At 35.3% G+C, this 25,348-nt stretch overlaps 1 protein-coding gene across 3 annotated transcripts in view; it reads right to left on the reverse strand.

Moving 5' to 3' along the window:
* The window catches only part of SLK (STE20 like kinase), a 49,813-nt gene that overhangs the window by 21,038 nt on the left and 3,427 nt on the right, over window positions 1–25,348 (reverse strand). For all 3 annotated transcript variants that reach the window (XM_057379442.1, XM_057379451.1, XM_057379434.1), the window contains exons 2-7: window positions 7,702–7,866; window positions 5,296–5,344; window positions 4,422–4,571; window positions 1,827–1,899; window positions 1,421–1,615; window positions 658–739 (exon numbers count right to left, since the gene is read on the reverse strand). In XM_057379442.1, the coding sequence (XP_057235425.1) occupies window positions 658–739; window positions 1,421–1,615; window positions 1,827–1,899; window positions 4,422–4,571; window positions 5,296–5,344; window positions 7,702–7,866 (714 nt within the window). The remainder of the gene's footprint in view (window positions 1–657; window positions 740–1,420; window positions 1,616–1,826; window positions 1,900–4,421; window positions 4,572–5,295; window positions 5,345–7,701; window positions 7,867–25,348) is intronic.

Consider the following 25,348-nt stretch of genomic DNA (forward strand, 5'->3'; position numbering starts at 1 on the left):
AGTTTCATTTCAGTTCCACAGTTAAATTATTTCCTGACAAGCTTTAYCTAGAAAATATTCTTTCTAGAAAAAAAATGTGCTTTGTCTTTACAACAACTTTCCTATCATGAACTAGAATTCTATCCTTTTCTTTAAGAGCCAACAGGTAKCTGTTCCTCTCCTACTGCCTGAATCTTCTTCTCTGCTTGGCCCTGCTGCTCAAATCTATTCAGTATGTGTCAGATGGATTGTGGATGAAGCAAATGGATGCTGACGTTAAAYACAATCAAATGTACCTGGTCACATCTATTCCTGTTCAGCTGTTGTGCAGTGACAGCATTACAGAGGAGGGCTGAGCACTAAAGCTTTTAAAACACCTGTCAGCAACTGGCTACAGACGTAAGTAACTCCTTCATCCAGTCTAAGCATCAAAGTATAATTCCTTTAAAAAAGTAATTAGTTATTTTACATCAAAATCTATTAAACCAATAACTTGATCTGTGCTTGGTACCATTTAATCAAATTTTACCAAATAAGGATCAGTTTTAAAAACAGACCATGTACAACATTTAATTTGAAAATATTTAAGTAATTACTATAATACTGCTCTGCTTTTAAAGAGTATAAGATATGCTTTATACCTTTAAACAACGGTTCTGAACAGTTAACTCTTCCTACCTGCAGAAGTTGAGTTGCACTCCACCTTGCATCTACATTCTTTTCCAAACACTTCTTCAGAAAATCTTTAAAATCTGATGACCTACACAACAGGCAAACAGGCAGTGGTTGTTCTTCTGTCTTAACATCAGACTAGATATAAACTTTATATATTCTTTAGCTTCACATGAATCTGCACTGCAACCCCAAGTCCTTCTATTGATTTAGGAAAACACAAAGAGAGTACAAGATGCCAAGACCAATACAGCACAAATACAATCTTTACAAGGTTTTTTTAAGGTCCATTAATAGATGAATTTACTTTTTGCTTTGGACTATTAATACACCTCATCAGCTATATCACTAATGGAATCACATGAAAATATTAAATTGACCAAATAGATAATGGCTTTTAAAAATACTTTCTTAGTGTAAAAATGCTTTAGTTTCCTTTCACCCAGTCTTTTAGATGGCCTTCAGGTCTGTAACTGCATTTGTAAAAAAGCAATTTCACATACACTTTAATGCAAAACCTGTAAAATACTTCTGTACAAAAGCCTCTATACAGAACTATGACAAAAAAACAGAGCTCCAATTGTGTGAGAATACGTTTATATGTATACACACAGGTACAAACATATATAGAGCTTGTATGTACCTGCCTTAATGCAAAAAGCTACACCGCAAAGTTCCCCAGGGCTGTGCTCATCAAGTTTAGCAAACAGACAACTTGGCATGCCTTGTACTCAAATTGGGGTGGGAAAAGTGTCAGTAAAATACAAACCATTTTGAAGGCTGTGCCAATGTCGGCGGATCAGATTTTGCGATTTTCAGCAGCACTCGCATGGGATTTAATTCRTGATGAGGTGGCTCTATTTGAGCCATTTCTATTAAAGTGATGCCAAGAGACCAGATATCAGCCTTGTAATCATAAGGTCTGTCTTTAGAGGTCTCACACATTACTACTTCTGGAGCCATCCTGCAAAGAGAGCAATGAAGTTCCAAATTAGAAAGCACTTTCTGATCTSTTCTGAGAACAATTCTAAACACAGACATTCACTGAAGCATTTCTAGAAGCACCTTCTACCATCAATATATTTCCACAGCATTTATCAAGCTTGTAGTATTAAATTAAAAGTAACATTAAGATATTAGTTYCTACTAAAAAGTCAGCAAAAGAGTGCACTTACCAATATGGTGTACCAATAAAAGAGTCTCTTCTTTGTATTGTTCTGGTGTTTTTAGCTGATACTCCAAAATCCGCTTAAAGCAAACAGTAAAATACTATTAATGGGGTGTTGGAAAGCATATTATATATTTTTATTATACAGGAGTCTTTTAAAATTATATATGTTCCAGAGCAAACACTCAGCAGTATTAAAACTTCAAAGTGAGATAAAAATRTGTTCAGATAGCCAAGTGCCAGAGTCTTACAGCATGTATAACAAAAGATCTATAGCATAAAAGATTTATAGCATAAAACTTATTCTACATTTCTAAAAAAAAAACCCAAATCGTAATTGTACTCTTAAGCTGACAAAAGCAAAATAYGCATTCACTGTAGGAAAAAGTGCAGTAAATTATTTTGATTAGAAATTAATTTCTTCATACCCTATGAAGTCTGTCTTCCTCAAACATGGCATCAACTACCTCATTAATTCAACAACTCATTCAATTTTTAATTTAAGGACTCAAATTTTTATGAAGTTACATTTTCCCTTTATCTTACAGGTTTCTTTCCCCATGACTTTTCACTTTACAGTATCTGAAAGCTTACATATGCACGTTTGATGTAATATCTACCCAAACAGCAACTTCATGTCTTTGCAATTACTTGTCTATAAAGCACTATATCTCTCACTTAAAAAAAAGACATTTAAATAAGTGTTATATGCTTATTATAGACTTAATTTTGTTAATGGAGATCTAGAGATTAGAGCAAAGGGACAAACAGCCATATGTTACCATCTTTAATCTGTACAAAAATACTTGATGGGCTCTATACTTGACAAGTCTAATTCTGCTCTGTGGAAAAAAATAAGGACTAAGAGCTACTAGTTCAAATGCAAAACCTGAAWTTTTGAGGGACTACAGGTATTGAAATAAGAAAAGTCATATCCTTAYAAAAATAAAATGCAATGAAATAAATTTACTTGCCATTCACAYATCTGTAAAACAAGGAATTAGCCATTTCTTTGTATAACAGAATCCAAACACAAGTAATTTAAAAGGAGTAACATGTTCCTTCAAAGGATGCTGTACATTCTTCAAAACTAAAGCAAGCCTTTTTTTAGAAATCTTAATTAGCAAAYCTGAATGCATCACCAGATGCACGTGTGGAAGAAATCTCCCTGTGGTCTSAACTGTTAAGTAGTATCTTGACAGCCTGCAAGGTGCTGTGTACCAGCTAAGCTTGACAAAATCTTAAAATAGTTCCAAGTCTGTATGAGGAGAAGCCAGGTCATGTGAGGAAATGAACTGAAACAAATGAGTCTCTGACCATGAGACTCCTGCTATGATCTGTGGTTTCTTTTACAGCAGTGCCAAGAAACTAAGACAGGGATTCTAATACAYTTAAAAATCAGGTCTATGACCCCCCAGTGCCTCACTAAATGTTCAGGCATTGAAGAAAAGTAACTTTACWCTGCAGTAAAGTTAGTACTCTGCGGACTAAAAGAAAGCCAGAAGCAAGGATTATGTGTACCAGCAATAATCTTGTACAAAGGGATGCATGAAAAAGCACAAACACACTGAACTGATCAATATAGCAAAGCAGGTTCTTAAATATTCTCAGTTTCTTAATAGTGAAGGTACACTGTACCTTGCTGAGACTGATCAATATGAGTTAGGAGAGATATTTCTGAATTTGGACATATCTTGCTTTCATTTAAAAGGAATGTTTGTATCGAGGCTGCGAATTTAGAGCCCCAGCTCCCCGTGGCAATATTCTGATTCTCCTTACCTTTGCCCTCTGTGCATCCAAASATACAGCTGATCACACTGCATTCAGAGGGAAGGCTTTGAAACCTGAGCACACACAGGGATATCATGGAACTATGCCATGGGTAGAGCCATGGTAAAGGCTGACAGCTTATACACATTTGCCCCTGAAACAAAGTGGATCCAGATAATTCCTGCCCCTTCCTGGCTGAATGAAGGGATGCTATTCACCACTAGCAGCCCCTTTGTCAGTTCTGCATGGAGGAATCCTCATCAGAGTAAAAATGTGGATGACTGCTTAAACTTAGAATTTAAAAAAAGACCGGAAACCAACAACAGTAGGCTTGTATTAATTACACTCCAGACTGTTCTGTCTTAATTTTGGTGCAACAAACCATTGAAAAAGGCATGGAAAAACTAAGCTGGGTAATTAAGTTTATTACTTCTCTCTCAATAAAGGAAGAGATAACAGTACAAGGTACTGACTTTAGGTGATTGTGAAGAATGTTCCTTTTTCAAACTCACAACTTCAAAGGGAAGTTCTGATGTTATCAGAGTAAAGGTAAACATAATCAGGAACTTTATACTAAGAAACAGTAAGACCCATGACTTCTACCTGTGCTGATTTTGAAGTATGAAATATGTGACAAGTATAATCAGGATATGTGCTCAAGCTTTTTTGGTTTTTCCCTTGATAGTACCAAACCACTTGCRTCTGAAAAACCTCTCCTTCACAGACTGGTACTTCAGTAGGCAAATACTGAACTCTGATAAACTACAACCTAAGGAAAACACATTTAAAAGACCATGACAAGTTCCAGGAAAGACTTTTGCAACATGCTTACCTAGTTTAATGTCTCCATCTAATGTGAAAAGAATATTGCCAGCTTTTAGATCTCTGTGGATGATCTTATTCTCATGCAAGTAGTTCAGTGCTTCCAGTGTCTGCCTGCACACCACTTTGATCTGAGGCTCTGTTAACGGCCTTTCAAGCTCTACAAGAGAGAGACRGAAATAATCACAACATTTTTGCATTTTACGCTATGTGTTCATAGCAAACACTATAGTAATATATGGGAAAACTAATTAATCTGACAGATCCTAAGCATCACATGTCAGAAAAAAAATCTATCTTAGASTATTTGCTCCTTCCAGTGAAGATTTTGTTCCTTGAACCCAACCCCCTTCTCAGTATGAATTATGTATACCTACCTATGTGAACTSTGAAAATGCTACATAGTTTAGAGAYTGGTTCTTTTGTGTGGTTCACAGAGATGCTAAACACCAGATCMTTTACTTACTGCAATTAGCATTCACCTAATTTGAGGAATAGGCACCGAAAACCCTTAACTTCATTGTAGATGCAATATAAAGAATTATCACAACACAGTTTGGGAGGTGGCAGTGGAAAGGGAAGAATGAGAACCTGAAAAGGGCTCATACAGATTATGTTATRACACAGAGCTCCATGAGCAGAGAACAACTCTTCACATTCTCTTAAAGGATCAAGACAAAAATGTGGTTAGGAAAGTAAATAAATATTGTAAAAATGAAATATACAGGTGAAAATACTAATTTTTAAACCCCAACATTCAAAACATATAGCACACCAATTACATAAATATTTGCATATCAAAACAATATACATATGAAACAAGTCTTACAGTACATATTACCATTTTAAGGTGTTAGGATTATTAGCTGAAACAACTTATTTACCCAACATTACTGCATCTACTGCTCCTCCTGCACAAAATTCAATCAGGATCTGTATATAAACAAAAAAAATAGAAATTAGGAATTAAATAGTTCCACTTAATTGAATCATTGATTAAGGGAGCATTATTGGAAGATCAGAGTTTCGGACTATTTGGCCTCAACGTATTATTTTACTAACCTGCAGAATACTGGTACTGTTACCCAGCTAAAAGTAGGGCTGTGCTGCTAAAGCAAACTTTTTGAAAAAATGTCTCTAGACCCTCAGACAAAAGTTTTAATTCAAGTATAAAACAGTATAATAAAATTTATAAAACATAATGACACAGTCAGCTTAAACCTACTCCTTGTAATGTGATTTACATAATCCCTGAAAACTCATTTCTCGGTTATTAAGCTCTACTTCTATACTATAATCTCTCCGACTGAAAAGTCSAAGAGCTAAATGATTTCCAGTAGCTGATGCTATCTCCTATATTGTTTCAGATGAGATGAAAATGGGGAAAAATACTCTTAAAAGCTACTGAAAATTACTAAATTCAGATGTTTACATTAATTCTCCTTTATTTTCATTCATGTCTACAATACATTAAGGTCTTTATCCCAGAATRTAATACTAGAACAAGTCCATCTGCACTTCTAAATTTCCATTTGAAACAAAAATATACTGCAGTTATTTCTCAGCACAGACTGTTCTGACATGAAAGACAAAAAGAACATACACAAAGGAGAAAGAGGGGAGACAAAGGGAATGAAGAGAGCAAGAAAGAGGAAAGGTCATCCAAGACTGATACCTCACTCTTCCTTATGTGTTTTTTACCTTTTAATTGGAACTTTAAATATTGAATTGTAACATTCAGTCTGACAGCTAAGGAGTATTTCTTGTCAAACTCAAGTCAATATTCTTGGAAATCTACATTTTTTTTTTCTGTAGAATAGTTTTTGAAATCAGAGTATAATTGCCCATAAGAGAGGAAACCTCAAGGTGTACCTTGTACTGCAGCACTTACATATACACCCCTTATGTCACAGATACATTAAATTATTATTGCAATTAATCCCCACAACAATGGCACCAGCAAATATTATTATATATAATATAATATTAAATAATGCAGCTCTTTGTAAAGCCTATAAACATTATTCCATTTACATGCTTCTATGTGCCAAGTAGTTAAGTGGGGGAAGTTGTACACAAAGAGTACATAAAGAATTTATTTCTCTAACATTTGCAGTTTGATCTGACAAAGGTCTATTTGCTAGAAAAATCATGTTTCTAAACTTGGAAAGGAAAAGTGCATTTAATGTCCAACTATTATTCTTCTCTTTTTTGCCCCCACTAAATACTGTTTATTTACCAGATCATTAGCTTGTGGCTTTCAAGCCCCTGCATTTCACTCTAACTATGTAGCTACAATTTTATTCTCAAAATATTTACTTCTATCTTCATTCTGCCAGTGAAACCTACCCACTCAGTTTTACATTGTRCCTCTATGCATACTTGCTTTCATGCACAGAAATTTTTTCGCTATACCACTGTTTTATAAAATATCATTTTACTCTGCATTGAGATCACCAAGTTTTGAGCTTAGAAAAATTAATGTGCTTTAGAAAACGTAGTATTACACATCCACAATTTACTCAAAGGACAGAACTTATTTGTAAGACTCAAAAAAAATTTCTTTTACTTGTTTTAGGTATCTTTTTGAAATATGAACTCTTATTAAACAAAAAAAAAACAAAAAAACAACCCAACTATGTATTCTTTGCACCATTCCAAAAGCACCTATAAATATTGCACTGGATGACTAAAAAGCACAAACTGTATTGTCAAAGCTAAAGTCATCCAAGCAAACACACAGGATGTGGCACAGCAGTGACGTGCAGTCACTACGTACRCTCACTGCATGTCAAGGTACAAATACCCAGGGTTCAAGTAAATTAATTATGGTTCAGGTCCTGGTAAACTGCCCTTCCTTGGAGTGCCAATAAACTCACTGGCATCTAAAGCACATACTTCACAGGCTGACCTTTTCAGAACATTATTTGTTTTTCAGGTGTGAATTCTGAATCTCACTCTAAATCGTGCTAACATAATTAAAATCTGAGTCCTGCTGGTACAAATAAGCACCAGCTGAGAACTCTCTCAATACACCAAAATAAACTGCTAATTTGCACATTTTAGATTCAAACCCCTGACCAAATGACTCAGGGTAGCACAATTCTATAGTGACAATTTCCTAAGTCATACTCACAAATTACAAATTACTTTTGAAAGTGAGTAGTTATCCCAACAGTGACAACCCAGATGAAATCTGACTGACAAATGATATTTTGATTAAGAAAAAAGTGTAATTTCAATAACCTTTTCAAATAAGCAGAAGTATTTAGAAAAGGAAAAATACCTACCCACAGATTGTTTTCATAGTAGAAAGCATCTAGGAGYTTGACAATATTAGGATGATCACAAGATGCTAAAATATCAATCTCCACCATATAATCTTCAAGTTCTTCTTCTGATTTAGTATCTATCACCTTTGCAGCAGCCAGAACTTTTGTTTCTTTGTTCTGAGCCTGTAAAAGAAAAGTCACAGGAAATGTATACATGACTTTCACCAGACAACTGGCACCAGCAAAAAAAAAAAAAACCCCACAAATAAACCAACCCTCTCTCTTGGCACTTCGGTACAATTTTCCTGCCTCTAGTTTCCTTCTCTACAAAAAGAGAAACCTGCATATTAAAGAGGAGATGAAATCTAGCAGAAAAAGGGTTTAAAAACTTTTCTCAAGATCAAGAAACAATGAAAGACAAGAACATAAAAATACTTCATTCTCACCACATTCTTTAAACCATCATCATGCAGTCAACAGCTCAGGATAATTAGTGCCTTACTAAGATGTGCTGCTCCTCAAACACCASCTATTAACAGTTAGCAAGGAGTAGGAAGGAGCCTCTACCCTCTATTTCTGCCCTTCTGACTCTCCCCACGTTGTGGCAGCACTGCTGTTCCCAAAGCCACACAGRGAAGCAGATCCTCCCCCAGGAACCWGCAGCTTGCTCCTCTTCAGCCAGGGGCTGTATGCAAGCTCCCTGCTTCAAGAGCTGCCAAGCCATCATTAGTTTGTCTGGGCATTTTGCTCCCTTTGCTGCAGCAGCCTGGGAGGAATCCCACAAATGGGACTCRTGGAAGGTGGAGCACTGGAATTGCTGCCAGCTCTACTCTGGCACTTCTCATCTTCAGACCTGGGACCTGGTGCTGCTGCAGTGAYATGGACAACTACAGGACAAGTAAAACAAAGGGAAAACAAGACTTTGGGTACCCAAGGAAAAGAAGAAGCATTTCTGCCACGCATTTAAATATTCTTTGCCTTTTTTCAAACGCAAGAAATCACAGACAATTTGGGTAACTTACTCAAATAGCAAAACATTTCAGAAACCAGGAAATGCTGCTTATTAACAGAATATTACTGAAACCTAATCATAAAAAAATATATACACTATCTAGTAATTCTGTTGTGAGTTATGTTTGAAGGAATGCTCAATTACAAGCTGCAGCAAGCTTTAAATAGAAGGTGTATTTTCTCAAGCCATCACAAAAACACTACTTTGTCAAGTAGYGACATTTTTAATGGTTACCTCTGAATAAAGGAAGTGCAGGACTAAAGTCTGCTTCACCTATTGTATGTGAAAATCATAAAGCAAAGTCCTACATTTATTCCACTGAATTTTTGACATTCAAATGAAATTAAATGGCAAGTAGGGACACAGGCTCTCTACAAAACAGYAAAAGACATGGACCTGCAGGGGCAATTCCAACTTCTGATGTGAAGCATAACAAGGTGGTTCATCCTGTCTCTCTGCTAGTATTGCCTGGATGGCCCCAAGCCTGTTTGGGATGATCCCAGGACAGGACACAGTAAAAATCCCAAAACCTGAGCTTTGTCACCTAATGACTTTATAGCAGCATCAGACAAAAGCTGGTATCAGACAGCAAGTAAGAATTCTTAAGAATTTTGAAGGTCTAAATATTATTACTTGTACAACTATAAATAATTCTCTCTATGTGGCAAAAGATAATAAAATATTTAAAGATAAACATTTATATTAACATTCAGTAAAACAGCAGTAACAGCAAAACACACTTATAAAGCAGAGTCTCAGCTGATTCATCTCATGTTGAGGGTAAAGGTTTTCCATTACATTCCTTTTTATCTCAATATTCTTTCCAAAACAAAAAACAACCATATCTTCCCAACCTCAATATTTGCCCTCCCATGTTTAACAACAAAGATAAGGAATCTGTATAACAGCATTTGAAAACCAACTACTGACAAGTTTTCCAACACACAKTCTAATAATAAAAAGGAAAAGGTCTGCTTAGTAACGCAAACAACATTTGTTTTGGTTTCATGCTTTGTAGCAAGAATGAGASACCAACCTTCCTATTTTAGAGCTGCACTGTAAATTAAACACCAAAAGTGAAACAGATGTCTGACCACAACAGAATTAGACTTGGTAGMTTTACATGTGCAGAAAAATGGTTTTTAAGGCATCTTTCTAAAGAACTCAAATTTTAACTCAAATGTTATTTTTGAAACATGCATGGCCACACACTCTTCCTTAAAGGATCCTTTAAAAAAAAAAAAGCTGAAATTCATTTTTACACAAATTTGCTAGCAAACTATATAATGGCAGTAATATTTTGTTTAAATAAAACCACTACATCAGGTGATAATACAGATGTTATTGCTTTCAGATTCAGTTTCACCTTTGAGCAAGAAAGGCATTGGTAAGTTTGTGTGAATGGTTACACACTAAGGCCTTTGCKGCATTTATAGCATATATTGGTTTTTTTCTACTGACAGAACACTTTGTATTTTGATTTTTCCCAGATCCTTTTGCTTGAAGTRACTAGAAATTTGCTCTGAGTACACTTCCCTTCTGGCAGCTCTATTAAAACACCTCATTACAAACCAGGAGTTATTATAGAGACAATACGGTTATCTTTATGAGCATCTTAACAATTATAAACAAAACAAATGCTTGCCTTTGTTCTGACTTAAAATATTAAAATTTTGTAGGTCTAGATCCAGATGTTTTTCAAGCCCTTAAAAGAAAAAATCTTTAGAATTAGCATATTTCCACTGGGTATTTCTGACGACTGAAGAAACATTTAAAATATGCATCAAGTTACACCTGAAAAAAATTATATCTTTTAAAGTTCTTTTTGAATAAGGCGTTAGTCATCTCCACCTCACAATGCACTCTATATAAACTACCCATCTATGAACTGTGTAGGAAAGGATATTACTGTTCATGCMTAAGATTTATGAATCACTGTACTGTACAGAGAAAAAAAAACCTCTTTGGATTAGGAGAAACAAAGAGCACTTGCAATTTTGTGTGGGCATGTTTGTTTTTTCTAAACTTTGGCTGTAGTCTTTCTTCTTCCACTTAATGCTCTCCAAAGGTCAGAGCAGGAGCAAAAATGATTGTGTAGACACAGTCTTGATTTGCACATGGAAATTCTGCATTTGGGTACACCAACATTTAAAGTCAACTTGCCATTCATATTACAGGATGTATTTTGAAAGGGTTGAACTTCTGAATAGCTATAGCCCAGCAGTTTCTTCTTGTATTTTAGCTCTCAAATACCAAGTCAATTTATTCCAAATGCTCTGCTTAAATATACTTGATTCTGCCTCTATGATTAAGTGACTTAAACCTCAGTTCTATGCCAAGAAATCCAAACTGGCATTTTCAATGGTTATGTGGAGACATGGAAGAAAGGGGGAAAAGGATTCATTAACAAAATTTGATCTTTTCAAAAGATACATACATAATAGATGAAAACCGAATTGGAGTAACTCATTCCCTCAAGATCTGTCTAATGCAAGAYGACATGGATATTATTAACTATTACATGCAACAACACACAAATATTGCAATCCTTGCAGCAAAACTCCTATTTGGATTATGTATTGAAGGTAGCTACAGCAAACATTTTAACGTAAGGAGAGAGAATGTACAAGGAAATAACAAGCTGTATGTYTCAGAATGGTTCTTGCAATGGATGGCATGGTCTCCACAGCTGTCAAAGCACAGAAAAACACAATTCTAAGTTAAAGATCTTTGATCAAGATGGATTGCAGGTTTGTACAGAATACATCCCCTTAAAAATTACAACTTTCAAATTAATTTCGCTGAACCTACATCCCTTACATTAGAATGACAATGTACAAATCTGAAAACACCTCAAGAAAGAATAACCATTCCACACAAAACCAGGACCTACAAGTATGTGAAATGAGTGACTCCTTGCTAACAATGCCGGATTTTTGCACAGTATCATATAACTGAATGTAAGTTCTACAGGCAGAAGGTTTGTGAAGAGACTGACAGCAGAATATTAAAAGGCAGGTTTACTATCTGGGCACTAGGCCAAGAAGCTGCGAATTCCCAGCCCTGGACAGCAGGGAGAGCAGAGCCACGGTTCCAGAGTAATAGGATTACAGCTCAGAGATAACACATAGCCTTTCATCTTCTGATGACCAATATGAAGTTTCAGCCTTGGTTGTGAGGAGCTGTTTCAGTTTCCTATCGCAAGCAAAAGCTTCCTTCCCAACTGTGCATCTCCTCTGCATTTTCAAGCAATGCAGCTTTAAAAATTTAACAATAGTTACAACTGAAAAAAAGTTAAGTACATCTTTTGCCTCTTGTTCAGCCAGCCAGGAACAAAGCTGAGATGTGAGAGAGAAAATTGTTCATCACCTTTCCTCCTGATGCCTGATCTCTTGTGAGATGTTACATAACCCCACTGCATGTTTTGCAAGCAGCAAAACAAATCAATTAAGAAGCTTTTTCTTCTGACTCATCCATCTCAACAAAACCGTATAGTCATAATCATGGACCATCAAAGTTGTCAAAAGGGGAAAAATACACACATCCCTATTCAGCAAAAGATGTTTTTCCACATAAAAAGCTCCACTTTTGTGTAAACTTGGGATTGTCAGGTCTAGCTCCATGCAAGTTTTCTGATGGTGCCTGGGTAATCAGCGCTGAAAAGCTGGCCTTGTACAACACAAAGGCAGGAGCTGTTTCTCTCAGCCACTGCAAAGCAGAGATTTCAATCTTTCTTAAAACATATGAATTAAGGGAAAAAAAATCCTCTAGTTTTAAATTCTAGCAGCTTTATCAAATAAAAATATAAGAAGTAGTGTGACCTACTGAAACAACTATACTGGACTTTGTTTTGTGTAAGCTTCCTATGCTATATTTAATATTGTCCTCTACATWCTGAAATGAAAAAAATATGCATGATTGATCAGTATCAAGTGTTCAAACTTATTTTCAAAAAGGTTTCCTTTATCAGTAAATTTTAGAAAAGAAGTCTACCTCAGTCAGATAAAAGACAGCATTAATTCTAAGACTAAATGTTAAAAAGGTAATTAACAATACCACTTTGCATTCAAGAGCAAATAGCTACTTTTGCATTAAGCCATAAGTTTAACAGTAAATCACAAGTTTAGCCAATGAAGAAGACAGCAACCTCCACAGATTTCTGGAAATTAAGATGAGCCAGTCATTTCAAAAGAAGTTATTTTGCAACAGTCTTTGTTTGTGCACTGCACAATGTTTGAAAATTGAGTAGAATAAAATTTTTTAAAAGGAGATAAAAAACTGAAATTATTTAATTACAGATATGGTTGGCTCAAGGAATTCAAAAACAGCTAACTTCAATTATACCTGCTAAAACTTGAAGTGCCCATCACAGAAGATCTATTCAAAAGATAATGAAAGGACAGTCTCTCCCAAAGAAGATGATACATCCTTGAACTACAGCTGATCAGCCAAACATTTTCCCAGCCTGCACAATGTACCACAGCTACCCTACTATACAGTTTTTTCTATTTAAAAAGAAGTTAATTGAATTCAGTTTCCCTGTTTAATACCAGGGGGGAAAAACACTGAAAGAGGAATACAGATAAAAGTGCCTCTATTTCCTACAAGCAAATGCTGTTCTTAAGAAAGTGGAGGCCAGGGTTCAACCCCAACTGCTGAAGCATCTTTATGATCCTGTGGTCTGGTGCTGCCTTTGTGGCTATGCTCGTTTGGGAGCTGTTTCCATGACAACTTCACTCTTTTAACATTATCCTTGTACTTCGTACTTAACTGTGGTTCTTSTGCTTCCTCCACAGTTGGTTTCTGAGGATTCCACAAGTTATTTTTGGGAGTGGTATGAAATCTATTTTTCATGTTTAACCTCATGTTTCCCGCTAAGTATTCTCATTATTTCTGTGGTACTTTGTATACTAGCTAAGCAGAGTTCCCATCCTGACTGCACATACTTTGTGCCACTGAAATTAGAAGGAATACTTGTATTTCATCTTTGAAAAGTACCTCGGCTGAACTGGCAAATATGTGCAAAACAACTGAAACAATCCTTCAGAATAAACTTAACAGAGGAGAGGGTACCAGATTTCAGCATAATTCTAATTTAAGCAACTACATTTAAAAAAACAGAATAAAAAAATAGAAAAAAAAAAAAAACCAAGAAAAAAAACAGCTATGATGTTTTAAAATAACACATCTTATTTTCCCTTCTCTTGCTGCTTGATGGCATTCATAAAAACAATAAGGAAAAACAATTGACAATATTGGGAAAACGTTTCTAAAGCATTAGGTGGTGTCAGAGGTGTAAATGCAAAGGAGTGGCATTTTTTGCCTAAATTCAGTAACAATAACTGTATATCCTACTTGCCAAAGCAGCATTAAAACACACAATACCGCATTACAATCAACTCCTAAACTTGAGCAGGGGGAGGTGTGACAAATTGAGATTTATCCCTGCAGTGCTAAGCTGCTTTGCCAATATCTTCCCCCTGCAGAGGACACTAACAGTCACTGGCAGAGGTTTTCTCAGTTTTATCCAGCAGCAACAATGTCATCCCCAAACTAACTTAAAACTTCCCAGGAAAGGCAGTAACACAGTGGATCTTCATCTTAGATTACAAACATCCTACAGTTATTTATTTGGCTTTGTGTCATTAGAAAAAAACAACATAATGCTTAATGCTTACTAATTTATTTTAATGACTACACCTTAAAATTCAGGCTTTATTCCACTAATAAACACTCCTTTATTCCAAATGACATAAAATAAGAATGCTTCCAAGAAACAGTATTATCAAGAAATAATTATTAATCAAACCAYAGTTACTAACTTCAGCTGTTCACTAGAATTAAGACAAACAACAAATCAGAGCTGTAGCTGTGTACAGACTGTTGTTTTTTTTCAGAAAATTATCCCACTGCCAGGTTGAGAATTTTWTGATTTGCTTTTGATGATTTTACAATTTGTTTGAACACAGGATGTAAGAAACCTCAGATTCCTTCACCTAGGGGGATTCTGTTATAATCTTGCTTCTAAACATTTAACATCTGTAACGAGCTTTAGTTCACTGGAGCTCAGAGCCAGAGTTACTCCTGSTAACCCCTTTTCCCAGGGAGTCATTTGGAGCTGTAAAAGCTCACTGGAGCTTTCTGCAGACAGAGACACCACTTTTGGCTTCACAAAGCACAAAGTCATTTTGTTTACTCACACTTTGCAGACTAGTGTATATCCACAGATGTACAAGTATCAATCTAGCACACTCCTTATTCCTTTTTTATTTTTTTTTTAAATAGAGTGGCTTGGTCAACCCACAGCTCCTTGGAGTTAAACTGCAAAACAAAACTGAGATCTGCTCTGCCCAGAGCTTTTTAGCCAGATCAGAGGCAAGATGGCTCCAGCTGTTTGCTGGCCCAGCACAGCCATTCATTATGACAAAACAAGAAACAAACAGTGCATCTGACTTGAGCATGGAAAATTCTGTCCTTCCTAAATGGATATGAACAAGTCAACAAAACAATAARGAAAAATGACAATTTCTTTAGACAYTAAGAACACTTCAACAAAGGCCTTCTGACATGTTACTAGGGAAACTACATAGTCATAGAAATGCAATGTGGCACAGTTATTAAGGTAAAAAAAACTTGCTGTCAAAAAAGTAAAGAATATTATTAAAAACTACATTTCACATAGCAGAAGGAAGGYATTAAAAGACCTGAACTAAGACAATTTATTTTATGTATTTATTGCAGAAGATGATGACCTATGACAGGTGTAACTTAGCTGTCATTTTAAGTGTAAACATCTTACTAGCTCAAATATATGGGCAATTTGAGAAAAGGTTCTGTATAATCTGATACTGCAATGTGAACYATAGTCAAATCTCACAATAAGCACAGCTAAATAGCCAGAGGGGAAAGATTAAATTAAACAAGATGAACCATCATCACCCCATTTCATTCTTTGTTCTCCTAAAATCAATAACAAATGCAGTATACTCATATGTTTTGAGGAAAAATAWAAACTATACAGGCAGTTTACGACTCAAGTGTTTTACAGATACAATTGTAGCAGAGGGAAAGGAAATGTGACTACATCAATACCACACTGAAAYTGGCAACAGTTCTTGCAAAACTATCAAAGCATATATTCTCTGTTGCTCATACTCTAGTCTGTTAAAATGAAACTTCCTCTATTTCTGAAGGAGTAAAAGAAAGAAGTTGAGTAGCTATAGAAAGTTGTAATTAAAAAAAGCTGTACATAATCATCATCCCTGACTTTTAAGTAAAATAGTTACAGAAATGAATTAATATTCTATTTATGGCATTAATATATTTTTTAAAATAAGGTTTAGAATCCTAGAGGGGAGTCATTGGTTYCTTATTTACATATCTCTAAGGTAACCGAACACAAACCAACTGCAAAGACAGCAACAAGAAATCAATAGACTTAAGCCAGTCACATTCAGCACTCTTTACTGTATTTTCAAGCCAGTCCTATTATAATAAACTGTATTAATTATAAAATTCACTCTGCTGGTATATGCTCTTTAATGCTTACACAATCTATGYTTGCTAGTAATTTCTCTTGTGTTGTAAACCCTAATCCTAAAGATACACAGCACCTCACAAGCACAAAATGAAATCTCAAAAGGTCCCTCACAGAGTTTAAATGAACTGGTGAGCTGGCTACCTTTGAGCTGCAAATATCACATCTCAAGAGATGAGAAGGAGCCATMTCAATAAACATTTGGTGTTCCTTAACAACTGGCTATTCAAGTACCACAAAAATAGCATCCTGAGTTCCGTAAATGAACTTCATTCATATTCAGCACAGTAGTGGAATATGTTGCTTCTGATGCTGTCTTTCAGATTAACTGTTTGGTTTGTTGGGGTTTTTTTAATTGTCGAATTTAAACAACTAACCAATTATGAAAATTGACTATTMTGAGAAACTACATGAATGCAAATCCTATTACTTATCAGCAGATTTCAAAGGAAATTTTAATTTAGAAGCACGCTGCTGATGGTGATATTTTTCAAGTTTTCATGTTTTATGCACTTGCTGTTTGACATTTTAGTGATTAGCGTAATTTGCTCAGAATTTACCTAGAATGCAACTGATAAACACAAATGGCCATGGGAATAATCACATTACTTGATAAAATTATTTTTCAAAAACCCAGATAAACAAATAAAGACAAAATTCTTCAACTCTCTGCAGAGCTCAATGCACAAAATATGGTTAGGMAAGCCAGCTGTTTTACTCAGACATTTGCAACTAACAAACTTTTATTGATGAAAGCTTCTCATGTAACATTGGAACATTGCTCTTCCTCTGACAGAACTGTTGAGAGTCATTGCAGTTAAACACTGCAAGAGGAAGAACTGTTCTCTTCTCTTAACAGTGTGGCAATGTTAYTTTTAATGGAGCTTTGGAAGCTTTATTTTGCCCATGTCTCCAAGAAGTGATGTTGCACGGCTCTTAGGGGGAGGTCTTATTAAGGGAAAACTCATCTCTTTATTTTAMTTCTCCCTCTCTCTTATGTTTATTTTTAAATTTATTATTAGGCTGAAAGCTTTTTGAAGCAGAGGACTATCTTTTGTTGTATATTTGTACAGTGAGAGGGAATGAAGAATTCCATTCCTTTTGCAAAATTATCAAAGCCACTTCTTGCTTCAAAACACCATACTCACTCTGAAATTTAATTTGGTTTCTGTACTTTCCTCACACAAAGTCGATTTAGTGCTAAATAAGAAGGCTTATAAAATTTTCATTCTTTTCTAGCAGTTTTTTAGCACACCTAATATAGGAAAGGGAATCACCACCTGTACTAAAACAGGGATCATAGGCTTACAGTTAATTTTCAGTTAAAGACATGCCTACATAACAAAATTCACCTAGCAGGGATATCAGTGGTACTAAGGAATGGAACCATTAGCTGAAAAAAACACCACCAGCAGCATTTACCACAAGTACCTTTTCATTAGYAGTTGCTACCAGCAAATGGTTCCTACAACAAGAGCAAATAAGTCTATTTTTCCTTTTGTCCTGACAAAAAGCATTAATCGATGTACCTTAACATATTCAGAATATTGATAAGCCACCCTTTGACAACTATTGAATTCAATAGAATTGTCCTGTCAATTTTCCCTTACATTAGCAGTGTCTCTCGTCTGGCCCTCCCGTGAGCTGGTCTGGGTAGCCAAGAAGATTACATGGACAATCAGCTTTTGTGGCTTAGTTCCTTGAACCAGATCAACATGGAGTTGGCAAGCASCAGGCCTGTCACAAGGAAGGATGTGGGAAGGAGAATCCACTGCCAGAACCCTGCCTACATCGAGCTGCACTGTCGGAAACTGTGGTGGAGAAGAGTCACGGTAAGACCCTGACACTCAGCATTCAAAGGTCACTCCTGTACGTACTAAAATGCACAATTTTGGATAGCTGTGTGTTGTTGACTGTTTCATTTAGTACATATCACAGCTCCACACTGTTTAAGTGCTTTTCAGAGATTCAAAAGAATCTTCTTTATATTGCACTGGCTCAAAGGTGAGGGCCTATATGGGGCCATCAAAAGCTACAAATTTACAACAGCATCAATAAACATTGAAATAGAGACCATAAATAGTAGAGGAAAGAAGTCTGTYCATGAGCTCCTTTTTATATTTCACTTTTAAGTGCTAAAGGCAYCATGTGGGGTTTTTGTTTCTTYTTATTCAAATGTAAAATGCAAAATAAACAATCAGCTTACTGGGTTCTTCAGCTGGCCAGAACACCTACGTTTGCTACAGAGACAGTCTGAAATTCTTACTACAGACAAGAGCAAAGGAGATATTTTTCAGGTACCCCAGCTATCACCAAGTGATAGCTTGGTTTTCCAACAGGAAACACTTGACAGTATTGTTTAAATGGTAATTTTTAAGCTTTCATGCTTCCCATCCCAGAGACACGCAAAACAGCGGACAGGTTGCTTAAAAACTTGGTTAGTACATCCTCACTATTAGCAAAACCTAGTTGGAAATGGTGAAAGAGTGAAAAAGCTTGGCTAACTCTAAGAATATCCATTTCTCCACATTAATGGGATGTTTTAAGCTTCTTTTGGGGCATAAACAGGATTCTTTTCCTGTTCAAACTCTTCCAACCCTATTTCCCCACAATAATCACAGCTCATGGTGTGCTGTATCTGCACAGACATGTTCTTCTGACTATCTAGCAATAAAAACCAGRACTGTTTTCCTGAATGGTGAACTAAAAGACTTGTGCCATCCACCGAAGTTAAGCAAGTAAGAGAATGAGAAGGACAATCAAAATTATTAAAGGATCAAGCAGTTGTCTTATAAAAAACAGACTAAAAAGGCTGGGCCTCTTCAAACAGGAAAAGCTGAAGGTGGGGCAGGAACATGACTGAACTTTACAAAATTAAAAAAGGCAGCATACGAATTGRATTAATCGTGATTGAGACAGTGGCTGTCAAGGAGATGAGGGTTTACTGCAACATTCTAATTTTTGCTGAGGCACTCARTTAACATTTCTCCATTAGGGTTTTACTACCTTTTGATTACAAAGGTATTAACTCTTTTCCTGGTGAAATACTGTTTAGAAATACAAGTGTAAAGTTATCTTCTATAATGCAAAATCTAGACGTGTGTTAGAGAAAAGTTTTGTTTTTACAGCATAAATCTGTTTCAGGAGAAACATAACTTAAAAGATAAAGAAATAATAAAATACTGCACAGAAAGTCTTGCCAAGTTATTACAGTATCATTGACAAAGTTTCAATAACTTTCCTCAGAAAACTGTTACAGAATCATAGCTACAACTAAACACTTCTAGAGACAAACCCGATTTCTGAAGTCCCCCTTAAACAAGGAAGTCTCAGATCTAAAATGTCATTCGGGGAGATATGAAGAAAGCAAAGGGACAGTCTTCTCCAGCTCATCATCAAGTTACATAGATYAAAACCCAATTCTGCCTTCAGATGGGAATTCACCATTGCTTCCATGCCAAGTAAACCAATTCTGATCTAGSCACAACTTCAGTTCTGGGGTAATGGYTCYCCCCAAAAAAACTTCMCTTCTTATTCRYCCAYTCAKTTKGAATAACTGCATTAATGCAACTTCMGAAAAATGCTTTCTGAAAATAATAAAAGTTTCTGTATTCACAATGGCCTCCTTAGTTTTCAGATTTTCTGAAACAACAGGCTAATTTTCAAAATGGACACTTTAGGGTAACAGTCACTTAGTCCTCCGTGGCAGGGAGAGATTTAGCAAATTTTAAACACTAATCGATAAATTGCAGTATGATCCTACTTTTTCACCTCATGTTCTTCTCCACAGAAAACRAAGTAAAATTTTAAAATAATATCATAGAATGGCATGCCTCAGGTAATCAGAACATTCTTAAAGCATCATTTTATGTGGAACTTGATTCAAGCATGAATCTATGTTTGAGCAATTTTTTGCTTAAGGCTATATGTAATTACCTAATTAGAAAATGGCCAAAAAAACATAAACATGGCAAGGCAAAGGGGAAATACTTTTTGTCTCTCTCAGCTTCCAAATCACCATTTGTGCTTAGCTGCCTTCCATTAATCTCTCTATGTACACACGCGCAGTCCCACAAAATAATACTGAAAACCAGTCTCAATCCAAAATAGTTTAAAAAAAGGACAAATCTGTAACTTTTATACTGTAACTTGCTTTTACATTGAAAACTCCTTCAAGAAACGCTATATCCTAAAACCAAATATGGTCGTTTGAATAGGTGAATTAAATATTAAAAGGATATTACATTATTGTTTTATATCATTTTTGTTTGCTTTAGGTAAATCTTCTGCATATACTTCAGTTGGCTTGTATTGTGAATGTAGAGCATATTCAACAGAAAATGTGAAATGCCAGTGGAAAATTAACATTTACAGTAAAACCTTCATTTTTTTGTTGAAGTATGAATACCATTAGAGAGTTGTTTGAAGTAGCCTACTAGATTTTTTTTTTTAATATTACTTAGACAACTTTTTATTGCCTGACATCCTTCAAACATTTTCTGCAAGTATTAGGTCTTCCTTCTCTCTAAAAAAATTCCTTCCCATTTGTATGTGGAAAAACTGTGTTTCCACATGACACATTCGAGATATATCTGACAGTTAAAATTTCTTTCAAGCATTCCACACTGTAATCATGTTATAAAGTCATTAAAAATTAATTAGCGGGAGTGAAAATATGTAGTTTATATCGTTTTGGAGAAAAATTGTAAAACATCATTTATTTTTTTACTCTATGCTATTAATTTAATCTGCTTTCTGTGCTATTAATTCAGTCTGCTTTGCTCTCTAACTGCAAATTTCATGGCTTTTCCATCACTAAACATGGAAAACGGGAACAATCCAAACAGTATCAAAAGAAAAGATAGCACAAGCATTGTATTTGACTAATTTGGCAGCTACTGTAAAATAAGACAATAGGCAAAAGAGGTGAGACACTATGAATTTGTCAACTCTGTGTATAATCTGAATATAATTAAAGGTTTTTGGGGAGCACAAAGAAGCAAAGACCGAAGAAGTATTTATAAATGACACCTCAGCCACCAGGGTCTCAAGGAATGTATTTAAAATCTCAAATCAGAGGGTTTAATTACAGACTCCYCTTGAACACAGACGCAACTGCCATTGAAGCAGAATGATGTTTATAATCTTAGGAGATTCTCAAAACGTGGGTCATGGCCAAACATGGAACTCATAAATGCATTCMATTTAAACACCAACAAAATGAAATAAAAGAAATCCCAATTTGGGGATTGAGATTGTGGCATTTGCAAATACAAACCAAACAAATTATTTCTTAAATACTGTTTATAGGGTGGTCAAAACTGGAATTTGAGTCATCACGAATAGAATTTTTGGACTATTGCTCTGGAGCACTTGGAGGATTGTAGTACTGGATGATCCTGCCAGTGATCAAAGGTTTAACCACATTGTCTACAAAACTATTAATAAATAAAAAAAATTTTAAAAAACCAAAACAAAACCCACCAAAAAACTTAACAATCCATATCAGAATTATTTAATCAAATGGACTGCATGTGACTTTAAGACAGAAGAATTATTTCACCAAGTTAGAAGACCTTAAAGAAACTTCATTCTGAAATCCTTTCGACATGTAATGGTCACAATTAGCTCATGCCTGAAATCTGAAGTTTTACTCTCCAGACAMGAAACCACAGTCCAAACAGTTACACAGTTAGCTATGAAATATGATATATCAGATGACATTAAAAAAAAGGAACTTAATAAACATAAATAAAATCAAATAATTATTTCCTATTTACTTAAGAGTTTTAAACAGTTTATATAACTATGCTCACACCTTAGAAAAGATGAATGCCTTACCAAGGACTGATCACAAGCATTCTATAATTATCCTCCACAAACTTGTCTGCAGTTTTAATTCCAAATGCAACAGACAGACAATACATTACTCATAAGTTAAGTATTGTGATGTTGATTTTAAGCCAAGTGATGCAAATAYGCCCAAAAAGTGAGACACACATGTGCTGTGCTCCTTTTGATTATTTCCTTGCTGCAGACAAAATGGAAAGGTAAGTAAGAAGTAGCCATTTAAGTCAAGAAAGTTATCTCAGTTTACAATTTATAGATGACTTTCTGGCACTACCATTTCCTCAGAAAACTTAGCTGGAGTGACAGTAGGTGTAAAGAACTCTGTAAAGCTTTCCCCTTGACACATTTCCCAGAGTTTAAAACAGTGATACTGCCTTTTCCTTATCTGGTATCTTCTAATCAGGCTAAAACTGCAATAGTGTGAAAATAAAGATAACATTGTAGGGCAAGTCACCAAGCTGATCAGCAAGATTATGCCTTTTATGAACTGTCATGCATCTTTCCTCACCATTCACAGGAGTCCTAAAATACTCTTACAGAGATTCATAGCAGAGTTCATAGCAAGCTTTAGGTAAAGCTTTAGTTCTATTTTCCTTAGACTAAATATTTAAAATTTAATATTGGCACCTTATAGATTAGTCTCTTGAGAGTAAATCAACTCTCCCATCTCCTCTACCTACTGATGCCTCAATGGCTAAACAAAGCAACATAGCATTTAAAAGAACATTATTAATTCAGATCTCCTGAGGGCAACTGCACTATTTTACTGCTCCAGTTTAATGGRAGGTCAACTTATACAGTCAATTATGAATGAAAATAAATTAGAAGAAAACATATTTGGTATAGAAAACAATCAAAATTGCCACGAGTCCTGCACCACTGATTCATTCTTCTGCGTTGAACTTCAATTTAGGACATTTTTGCCAGCTATGTCTTTCCAGGTCTGGGCTCAGAGTCACATATGAAACTTGTTCATGACACACTGTGTTTGACTGGAAACTTTTAAATATGAATTTATCTTCCAACTAGTACCAAACATACAGGACTTGAGACAAACTCAAGCAATATCCTTCCACACGGAACTGTATCATTCATATAGAAATGTTTGCAAAGTTACAACAGCTCTACCAAACTCTTCTACAGAATTAGTGGAACTAATGACACCACATAAGTAAAAAGATCAAGATTAGGTAAAAAAAAAAAGCCTATCTGTGCCTCAAGCTTAGATATTAAGTGGTCAAAATCTATTCCTGTGACTCCTAAGTTACAGATGTAAAAGATATCCATCCTACAAAGCAGCATGATACATTACTATCATTTGGCAAACTTCAAGTTGAAATATCTAACTGTAGGAATTTAGAACAATGTGCTGTGAGACYAAAGAAACTAGAAAGTATAAATTCTCCTTGCTTTGTTCTTRTTTGGCTTATAGGTCAGACTAATTAATGCATTTTCTAGGATTGGAAAATAAGTTACGATGTTAGTGACACACAAAAAACTACTTCTAAGCAGCAACCTGTAGTCAGTTCATACTTTAACATTAAAAGGAGTTAAGAACACATAACCATTAAATTATATAATTGGTCCAGTCTTATTAAATCATTACTTCAAAATTCTATTTGTTTCTTCCTGTTGTAGCAGACACTAGTGCAAATCCAAGCTGTCCTGGAAGTCATACAGGTACATTAGAGAKAAGATGGTTTCAAATACAGATACAAAAGCTTAACTTAAATGAAGCAACACCATTGGGTTATTGGACTTGAAGAAACACTGTTGTCAAAAGTCCACTATCACCAAGCCAGAGATGAGGTARTACTGGCTGCTACTGCCAACAGAAGTAAATATGAACATTTATTGTAGTTATAATTTGCAGAAGATAATGCAATTGGGTAATGCTGTTCACCATGATTATGGTTATCAGCTTCCACAAAATTTCTCATCTGAACATAGAGAAAAACAGATTTCTTTTTTTAACCAAGCACCATTTAATTGCTCCGAGTTGAAAAACTTTCCTAGTAACTTCATATGAAACACAAATAGTTCATTTTACAAATTCCTATGAGAAAATCTTGTATACACAATGCTTCCAACAACTTAGATTTGGGGTAATGAATGAGATACTATAAATGGGCAGAACAGYCCAATTCAAACAAAGAAACATGAATGAAATTCAAAGCCAGACAAGTCCACAGGATTCCCTAATAATAATTACAGTATATAYACACTGTATAGTTGCTATATATGCACATACCATATAGAGATATTCTATAGGTAAAAGACGTGGCAACGTACAATATAAGCTATAGGCTATGTTCTCACAGAAGACTTAAAATTAGTGTATTTGTATATATGGTACCCATAATCATCACAATCATGGCCAAAAGTACATTAATTTCTTGGAGGAGTATCCTCTATAATTCAAAAGRTTAACTTAGGAAGATATCTGCATTTTTAATAATGATGTTCATATGCAGCAAGAAAGAGCCACAGATCACATCAGGCATTTGAAAGGTCTGTTTTCACATCACCTGAACATTTACTTCTGGGAATTCAGAAAGTAGTTTAAAGCTGATGAAAGTCATTAACACAATGATTTACTTTAAAACAATGTTTACAATGTGCACAGAATTGAGGTTTGGCACAACAGGGCACCTGTAACAATACAGCAACATGATATAATAATGTAACTACTTTCTAAAGCAAACTGATTACAATAACAAYAAAAGCCCAAGTTTTTCCAGGGCACTTAACCTGATCAAATCAAGAGCAATTTCAAGCTGTCCCTCTTTTGTTTTTTCTCCTTTTTTTTTTGTGTCTGAGTGCCAAATTTCAAAGTTTAAATCAGCCTCCAATGCTAATATTATGCCTCTCCTGTGTCTGTCAGAACTCTAACAGTCTATTCAGTAATTCRACATCATCCATGAAAAGCACATAAAAGAGACTGGAAAAGAATTCTATCATCAGGAAACTCGAAATTCTCTACAAGGACCATCACCTAACACTGAAGTACCGCAAGGTTCTGTAAATTGTAAAAGGACTGAAAACTACACCATTATTCATTAGCCAAGAGCAAAAAGAAAAAACACCCTAAGAGTGGCCTCTTTGAAGAGRCTGAAAAGAGCCAGAATGAAAAGTCCTACATGGCCATAAACCTTTGCCATCAGTAGTTTGCAATTACAGAGCTCCTCTGATCACAAGAGACTTGCAACAGCAGTTGAAACACTCAGAGTATTTCTAAACATTACTTAGAAGTCCGTGAACACAAA

Source organism: Malurus melanocephalus, unplaced genomic scaffold (genome assembly GCF_030028575.1).
Source record: "Malurus melanocephalus ecotype Western Australia unplaced genomic scaffold, MMel_1.1 scaffold_12, whole genome shotgun sequence".
NCBI lineage: Eukaryota > Metazoa > Chordata > Aves > Passeriformes > Maluridae > Malurus > Malurus melanocephalus.